The sequence below is a fragment of the Sinocyclocheilus anshuiensis genome, unplaced genomic scaffold (assembly GCF_001515605.1).
Source record: "Sinocyclocheilus anshuiensis isolate Anshui unplaced genomic scaffold, SAMN03320099.WGS_v1.1 scaffold379, whole genome shotgun sequence".
NCBI classification, from domain to species: domain Eukaryota; kingdom Metazoa; phylum Chordata; class Actinopteri; order Cypriniformes; family Cyprinidae; genus Sinocyclocheilus; species Sinocyclocheilus anshuiensis.
The window spans coordinates 1,373,547-1,383,212 of NW_015552574.1; the positions used below are offsets into that span (position 1 = coordinate 1,373,547).

The 9,666-nt window shown below is 36.6% G+C and overlaps 1 protein-coding gene across 7 annotated transcripts in view; it reads left to right on the top strand.

Annotated features, from left to right (window-relative positions):
- The first annotated feature begins 654 nt into the window (after positions 1-654).
- LOC107665130 (CMP-N-acetylneuraminate-beta-galactosamide-alpha-2,3-sialyltransferase 1-like) overlaps positions 655-9,666 on the top strand; it is a 13,678-nt gene continuing 4,666 nt past the window's right edge. The window contains exons 1-4 of one of the 7 annotated variants that reach the window (XM_016455892.1): positions 4,819-4,874; positions 6,459-6,534; positions 8,002-8,055; positions 8,167-8,305. In XM_016455892.1, the coding sequence (XP_016311378.1) occupies positions 4,826-4,874; positions 6,459-6,534; positions 8,002-8,055; positions 8,167-8,305 (318 nt within the window). In that variant the 5' untranslated portion in view covers positions 4,819-4,825. Of the gene's footprint in view, positions 754-4,798; positions 5,007-6,458; positions 6,535-7,995; positions 8,306-9,666 lie in introns of those variants that run through there. The other 6 variants (XM_016455890.1, XM_016455891.1, XM_016455895.1 and 3 more) reach the window with 6 other exon arrangements.

A 9,666-nucleotide genomic window follows, 5' to 3' on the forward strand; every position in this document is an offset into this window, starting at 1 on the left:
CATTTAATTTTATCTTTGAAACAGATTTGTTACGTGACAGCATTAATTAAAGTTTCTTAAGGGTCAAGATCATGTTTTTTTTTTAATTAATTAATTTTTTTATTATGCTTCCATTTACAACAAACAAACAAGGTACATAAACACATCACATAATCTAACAACACGTGAACAGCCTTAGGTTGAGCATAACCAGTGATAAACAAGATCACAATAAACCAATAATAAAGAAGAAAATAAAATAAAATAAATAAATAGAACAAATAAAACAAACAAACCATGGGTCAAGATCATGTTATCTGCATCTCCTGCGCTCCATCAAGCCACTCCCATAATAGCCGCCACTCAAATTAATGCACGACTCTACATTATCTGTATAGCATGTGTGTAAGGCTCAAATAAAATTATGAAGTAATTATTTTATGACAAAGAAATCTTTCAGCGAGTAAAACTGCTGTGTCTATAGTATTATAGACTACACTATTATTAGCCTATATTATTTTTTAATTAATTTTTAAATGATTATTATTTTTTAATTATTGTCCCTGGATCAGTAGGGTACTCTTGTAATAAAGCGGTGGTAGCGGACAGATTTTAAGTATCAATTCTGCTTAAAAAGATGCAATCTAAACATAATATCAGCACACATTCACAACATAAAGGGCAGAAGACTTCTGTAGAACAGATGGAAAAAGAGTAATTGTAAAATTATTGCTCAAAGATCTGCTGGATGTCAGCTGCCAAACAACAGATGAGGTATTTTCACTTGATGTACACTTGGTTAGTTTACTGTGGACCATTGCCACCATGTTAACGCTAGTTCCAGAGATGAGTTGTATGCTGACATTCACATTTACCTCAGTAATGCTTTTTCGACTAGTTCAGTTTCATGCCATTTCTGGCTTTCAAGGGCCCTCCAAAAACTAATTGAGCAGTAGTAGGCCTAAGACATCTGCAATAAAGAAAGATTACCAATATATACACTGCTTGCAAAAATATTTAGTCTAAAAACCAGCTGGCTTTGCTAACCAGCTAAACCTTGACCGCTTGATTAACATAGAAAAGGTTTAGGTGGTCAGAAACCATTGTGCTATGTTAAGTGTAAGCAAATAACTTGTGTTAAATGTCACATAATGATTAAAAAAAAAAAAATAAGTCAAAGGATTGTTCCTGACTTGTAAAATAAATCTTAAATACATCACAGTAGGTTAGTGTTAACCACAGAAAGTTAGCAGTCATTATGGTAAAATGATCGTTCTATTATAGAGGATCAATTTCATTCAAAATATTTCAGCATGAGTTAACATCGGCCAAATAGCTTCAATATGAAGTAACATGCCACTGTGAGACATTCTGTGTGTTCTGTAAAATAATCTTTGGTTAGGTTAGGCCTAATGTACAAACTATTGCTTATTATTTTTGACGCAAACTTCAGTAATGTGAAACCTTCAGGGACAAACTCACTGAGATTAAGGAAGAAATCTTGAGAAAATAATGTGGTTAAACTTTCAAAAGAGAGAGAGGATTGCTCACCCTGTCATGTCATTCAGATTGTGACTGTAAAGGTGTGTCTGGAGGATATTTTTTTCCACCTCCCTGGTTCTGCAGCAACACTCAACAACCATTTCACCACAATCACTTCCTTTTGATATAAAGCCATGTATTGTGAAAGGTGTAGACAATAGAGTTTGTGAGGAGCATTACGTACCTGAGCATTCATCATATACGCTGGTCTTTGGTAGGACAAATAAGAACTAAGTATCAAAGAGCTGAAGTCAAGTGCTCTGATGTCAGAATCAGAAAATAACCGTAAACTGTTTTCAACACTGAAAATGTTTCCTGCACAGCAAAGGATCATGTGACACTGAAGACTGGAGTAATGATGCTGAAAATTCAGCTTTGCTATCGAGGAATAAATTAAGTTTTACAATTATATTAAAATAGAAAACAGCTACAGTAAGTTGTATTTCACAACAGCATATCACTATTTTTACTGTAGCGAGTAAATTACTACTGATTAATCCTCGGCTGTCAATGGAGACAAGGCAATGGTTAGGCCTGAGAATCGACCTGAGAATTATTTATGACTTTGCATGTTAAACCATTTATATGCCAAGGAAGTGAGTGATCAAGAGATGTGTACTTAAGAAACACCACCTCCTCTGTGAAAATGATATGCGCAAACAAACGCTTTTAGGTAGATCGCACTGCCTAAAAAAAACAAAAGTAATCCACTGCGTCTTCAGTGGCTCAGATGTCAGGAGTAAATGACAACTGCTATATTCATTACTACAACCAACAACAAAACGCCTCAATCGCTTAGGAGACATTCTTGTGTACACCTGCTTCGGCGTCGAAACAATGGCGGACTGATGAAAGCTCACTCAGGGCGGGTCTGTGATAAAACACTAGTGTCAATCAACACTCGTGGGCGGGGTCTTGGCCTGTGTGACGTCACTCTGTCAAGAATCTGAGAATGGCTTGATCTGAGAAAGTGCTTATGATTTGTGGGGATTTAAAAAAAAGCACTGGGTGGATTTTTATCATTGTAGGGTGGTTGTGTACACACACTGCCAACACACATTTATGCTCAAACACCATGTAAAAGTGAATTTTGCATCCAATGTCCCCTTTAAATTTTATCACCTACTTTACAGTTGTGTGTTCATAAATGTATGTTTAATTCTTACTGTGTGATGTTTTTAGTGGTGAAGCTCAAACACCATGTAAAAGTGAATTTTGCATCCAATGTCCCCTTTAAATTTTATCACCTACTTTACAGTTGTGTGTTCATAAATGTATGTTTAATTCTTACTGTGTGATGTTTTTAGTGGTGAAGGCACTGATGAGCCACTGCAGGTCCAGAATCCTAACGGGAAAAAGCACCAGATGGGTGGAGCTGTCTAAGTCCATGGTGCTCTCGGGATACAGAAACCGGTGAGTCATCTTTGACCCCACATCCTTTTCATAACCTTCTGTCAGGCCTTTATTTATCCTGAAAGAATAACACACAGGAGTTTGAGGTGTGCATGATATTCTAATGAAAAACTGTTGAGGCATCTAATCTGATCTCATGACAGTGGTAATTTATAGTACTGAGACACTATTATGAAAGTTTTTATTCTTTTTATGGTTGTAGATTCAGTTAAAGGAGTAGTTCACCCAAAATAAAAACTTGCTGAAATTAACTCTCCTTTAGACCATCCAAGATGTAGAGCAGTTTCTTTCTTCAACAGAACAAATTTGGAGAAATGTAGCACTACATCACTTGCTCACCAGTGGATCCACTTCAGTGAATGGGTGCCATGCTATTAGAATGAGTCCAATCAGCTGATAAAAACATCATAATAATCCACACGACTCCAGTCCAACAATTAACATCTTGTGAAGAGAAAAGCTGTGTTTGTTATAAAAAAATATCCATCAAGACATTTTTTTTTTTTTACTTAAAACCACCGATTCCACCTAAAATACGAGTCCTCTGAGGAATTTATCTAAAACTCTTATCTAAACGGCGGGCCCCACAACCACCAAAGCCTGTGGGCCCAGCTCGTCCTCCTCCTGTGAGAGCTCTCCGGCCGCTGCCACACCAGGGCCCAAACCCTTCATCTGCTGTAGGTGAACCAAAAACAACTGATAGCAGCTCTCAGTGATATGTGTCGGGTCCCCGCTATGATAGCAGCAACATTCACGAAGGTTTACAGAACACACGGAGGTAACTGTAGTTGGTCAGGTCTTCTGTCACGTGGTTGAGGGAACACGCTGGAGTCACGAGGAAATGTTTAACATTCTTTAATCAAGAAACACAGGAGATAATCCACAATGGGCGCTTGAGCCAACACACGTAGAGAACGAGTAGACCTGACAAACACAAACTGAACAGACATGGCTTAAGTACACAGGGAGATGAGGATAATTATCTAAACACAGCTGGAAACAAATGATGAACTAATCAGGGAACCTAATGGAAACAGGAAGGACCAAAAGACACCTGACTAATGACTGATCTTTGTGTGAATGTCCACAAAACTGGAAGACTTTCTGAATGTATATAAGCAGTAGGCTATTTTAGAAAGGAACATTTAAAATTAGGGAGCAATTAGAGAGAATCAATAAATTATGAATAATTTATTGCTGTTGTGTAAATAATTTGTAATCATGTAATCCATAAAAAAGTAACTGTAGTCTGATAACTAGTATTTTAAAATGTAATTTAATCTGATTACAAGTACTTAATTTTTGTAATCTGATTACGTAATCCAGATTACATCAGTTACTACCCAGCTCTCTCTCTCTCTCTATATATATACACACACACACACACACACACACACAATAAAGAAAGCAGGAAATAAAGATCCTATAAAGATCCTCACAGATCTTTTTAATGACTTTGACAACAAAGCTCACACTACCCTCTAGTGGACACATACACACATACTGCTCACTATGAAATTGAAATCTTTTATTTGTTTTGGCTTTTTTGTTTTACTGATCTAAGCGCTAGACCTGACATGAAGCCTGAAGATCATGCTTGGCCATAATTTGAGAATGATCCAAAGAGAATCTTGAGCTGGGAGGAAAAACATCAAACTGCCTGTATAACAGTCACATAAACAATGTTACTTATTTGATTTGTGACCTAGAAGTAAAGCACAATATTAAATATGTCTTAATTTGACATCTTAATTTGTGTTTTTTTTTGTTTTTTTTTGAAAAGCAATGACTCAAACCCTTTATACTCAACCTCCAGATGAACAGCTGCTTGCAATCATTATTAAATTGGTGCGATTGGTATTAAGGGAGACGTGTGACCAAACACCTAGAAATGTATCAGTTGTCAAGCCATGCAAATGCTCACAATGATCTGGAATCAGGTCAGCACATAATATCAGCACACATTCACAACACAAAGGGCAGAAGACTTCTGTAGAACAGCTGGAAAAAGACTAATTGTAAAATTATTGCTCAAAGATCTGCTGGATGTAAGCTGCCAAACAACAGATGAGGTATTTTCTCTTGATGTACACTTGGTTAGTTTACTGTGGACCATTGCCACCATGTTAACGCTAGTTCCAGAGATGAGTTGTATGCTGACATTCACATTTACCTCAGTAATGCTTTTTCGACTAGTTCAGTTTCATGCCATTTCTGGCTTTCAAGGGCCCTCCAAAAACTAATTGAGCAGTAGTAGGCCTAAGACATCTGCAATAAAGAAAGATTACCAATATATACACTGCTAATATATTTAGTCTAAAAACCAGCTGGCTTTGCTAACCAGCTAAACCTTGACCGCTTGATTAACATAGAAAAGGTTTAGGTGGTCAGAAACCATTGTGCTATGTTAAGTGTAAGCAAATAACTTGTGTTAAATGTCACATCATGATTAAAAAAAAAAAAAGTCAAAGGATTGTTCTTGACTTGTGAAATAAATCTTAAATGCATTACAGTAGGTTAGTGTGAACCACAGGAAGTTAGCAGTCATTATGGTAAAATGATCGTACTATTAATAAGATAGAGGATCAATTTCATTCAAAATATTTCAGCATGAGTTAACATCGGCCAAATAGCTTCAATATGAAGTAACATGCCACTGTGAGACATTCTGTGTGTTCTGTAAAGTAACCTTTGGTTATGTTAGGTTAGGCCTAATGTACAAACTATTGCTTATTATTTTTGACGCAAACTTCAGTAATGTGAAACCTTCAGGGACAAACTCACTGAGATTAAGGAAGAAATCTTGAGAAAATAATGTGGTTAAACTTTCAAAAGAGAGAGAGGATTGCTCACCCTGTCATGTCATTCAGATTGTGACTGTAAAGGTGTGTCTGGAGGATATTTTTTTCCACCTCCCTGGTTCTGCAGCAACACTCAACAACCATTTCACCACAATCACTTCCTTTTGATATAAAGCCATGTATTGTGAAAGGTGTAGACAATAGAGTTTGTGAGGAGCATTACGTACCTGAGCATTCATCATATACGCTGGTCTTTGGTAGGACAAATAAGAACTAAGTATCAAAGAGCTGAAGTCAAGTGCTCTGATGTCAGAATCAGAAAATAACCGTAAACTGTTTTCAACACTGAAAATGTTTCCTGCACAGCAAAGGATCATGTGACACTGAAGACTGGAGTAATGATGCTGAAAATTCAGCTTTGCTATCGAGGAATAAATTAAGTTTTAAAATTATATTAAAATAGAAAACGGCTACAGTAAGTTGTATTTCACAATAGCATATCATTATTTTTACTGTAGCGAGTAAATTACTACTGATTAATCCTTGTCTATCAATGGAGACAAGGCAATGGTTAGGCCTGAGAATCGACCTGAGAATTATTTATGACTTTGCATGTTAAACCATTTATATGCCAAGGAAGTGAGTGATCAAGAGATGTGTACTTGAGAAACTTAAGAAACACCACCTCCTCGGATTCATGCCTCATATCTTGATCACCAGCAGATTTACACATCTGTCAGATTGACACATTCTTGAAGGTTATTGCTATTGTTCCATATTCAAATTTCCAAACAAACCGGTAGGTTTATAGCATTTATTTAACTTTTATATTAACTAATGTAAATATTAACATTATAAAAAATTCTTCTAAAGTGTAGTTGATAGTAATTGTTTAATGGAACGGAGTTAACATGGGCTAAAATAAAGTTGTTGTTTTTTAATTAACATTAACAAAGATTAATACTGTAACACATGTATTGCTCATTTTTAGTTTAACGCAATAACCAACGTCAACTAATGTAACCTTATTGTAGACTGTTATTCGTTGTAAATAGAAATACATTTTAATGTTATAGCTACTGAAGTGTCACACATCACCAGTGTAGCCTATATAGTACAGTCACTCACAGAAACGCAGTTCTTGACTTTGATCATACCCATCTCTCGCGTTTTGTTTGCCAAAGTTTTTAAAGCTGATTCAAAAGAAACGAATAATGTTAAAGGGTAATATTACGAACAAACCGCAGTCCTTATGGATTTAATATGCAACAAACACTTTTTCACCGCTGGCGTTTCTTCATGTTCTCCGGTGCCACAGACATTTAGCTCTTTAATAGGCTATACCTTGCCTTGACATTTGTTTTAGACCAAGCAGAGTTCAGTGTTGGGGAAAGTTACTTTTAAAAGTAATGCATTACAATATTGCGTTACTCCCTAAAAAAAGTAACTACGTTACGTAGTTACTTTTTATGGAAAGTAATGCGTTATATTTTGCGTTACTTTCGCGTTACTTTTTAAATATAAGCAGGGCTTGATTGTTTTTAATATAAGAAGTTATATTTATAGCAAATATAAAAGCCCTTTCACACCAAAAAGTGTAATGAATAAACCTCAGGCTGAAGCAAAAGTAAATTCACGTCTGTAAAGTAGAACGCAGGAGAAGAAACACTCTTCAGCAATAAAAAAACAAAGCACAATTGTTAGTTTATCTAAAGTCATTTAGTATGGTTGAACTGGATCATCAAAGGTCAGCAGCAAAGACATTGGTTAATAAAATGGGATTAGATACATTTGTGTTATTTAACATTTAATTATTGCAGGGTTGCGTCATATTCTGAGTTTCCATTTCACTGTTTTAATTCATTTTGATTAATACTAAATCTTTTTTTTGTGAGTGGGATGAATGAATGCACATTCACATTAAGTCTAGAACTACAGTAACATCATGTTCTCACAGCGCACACAACACTTCCGATTTCTCCCAATATGGGGACAGGAGACTTGTCAGTCAATAAATGGGAAAACAAAGTAACTGGCATTACTTTTTTGAAAAAGTAACAGATATTTTCTTGTAAATTAAAAAAGTAATGCGTTACTTTACTAGTTACTTGAAAAACGTAATCTGATTACGTAACTCGCATTACTTGTAATGAGTTACCCCCAACACTGGCAGAGTTATGATGTTAGTAATAGTAGGAATATTAACGACATAATAAATGGCACTTTTTTTTTCTCTCTCTCTCTTTTGTATTTTTTCCAGTTGTAGGATTCTAAACCCTCGTCAGCCAGTTGAAATTATGGTTCCTTTCACTAAACGGAGGTCTTTGTACATCACAGCGCTCTTCACATTTGGCATCATCTTTCTTTTTATGCTCTTCCAAAACGCGGTGATCTATACTTTCCTCAAAACATCAGTTGATTCCACCCGCGGAGGTCTGTGCGCTTGTGATAAATGTGTCACGGATCTGAACGATACTGATTGGTTCTTCATGCGGTTCAACTCCACGGTTCCATTTCTGCTGAACAGAAGAAACGGCGTGTTACGGTCAGACGTCTACAGATGGTGGACGGTACGTGAGTTCAGTCCGGATCTCTGGGAATCAAGGGTGGGGGAGATGTGTGGTTAGTTTGATCACACATTGCCCAATTCGAGAGAAAAATATAGGTAGGTAGGCTCCAACCCTAATTAAAACTCACCTGCCTGTAGCTTTCCAGTAACCCTTCAGACCTTGATTAGCTTGTTCAGGTGTGTTTGATTAGGGTTGAAGCAAAACTCTGCAGGGCTGCGGTTCTCCAGGACCGACGTTCGCCACCCCTGCACTAGACTATGGTAATAAGTACTAATTTAAGTGTTTATTTTGAAATGATTTGTAATAATGGAAAAATAGGAACCAATGTGTGTTTTTAACTTAAGGATCACATTCGGTTCTGCAGTCCTGATTATGTGGATGATATAATGACAGCATAGCCTATCACGGGACTGGTAGTTTTATTTATTAAAAAGCTCTCGTTAAAATGGTTCAGACTAGTCACACGTTGTATCATAAATGGATATTAGTTCTTGTATCTTTTCTGTATGCGCGGTGCGAGAATGCAAAGGAAACTAAGCACGCACGCCTCGACACATTACTGTTGCCAGATCTCGCTAGAACCCCCTCCCAGTAAAAAACAAACAAACAAAAAAACACATAATAAACTTGCATCCAAACGCTTTATCTTGGAAATAAGCAACATACCAAAATATCGCGATCTGCACCTGCCTTGATAACGCAATAGGGTCGCTTTTAGTCAAGCTCAAAGACGATTAACCCGTCGCTTATCATAAGTGGACATGGCAACACATCATGAGCGCGCTTCTTCTCACTAGGCTATTCTTTGGTCGCAGTAGCCTACTTTGGTCAAAAATGGCGAGCCAAATAGCGGATACCAAACGCGCGTGACGACAGAATCAATCATCAGAGAGTCATTTTGCTCAGTGATGATTCACGCACGAAACTTTTTAAATACGGTTGTAACTCCTGACAATTTACAGTGCGTGTCCACTCCTTTTATCTCTAGACTAAGAAGTATATTTTTGACTTTAAGAGAACGGTCTTAATGAAATACAGGTGCATCTCAAATTAGAATGTCATGGAAAAGTTAATTTATTTAAGTAATTCAACTCAAATTGTGAAACTCGTGTATTAAATAAATTCAATGCACACAGACTGAAGTAGTTTAAGTCTTTGGTTATTTTAATTGTGATGATTTTGGCTCACATTTAACAAAAACCCACCAATTCACTATCTCAACAAATTAGGCCACTGTTTCTTTGACGGAAGGAAGCATGAAGTGCTCCAAAATTTCTTGGTAAACGGGTGCAGTGACTTTGGTTTTCAAAAAACACAATGGACCAACACCAGCAGATGACATTGCACCCCAAATCATCACA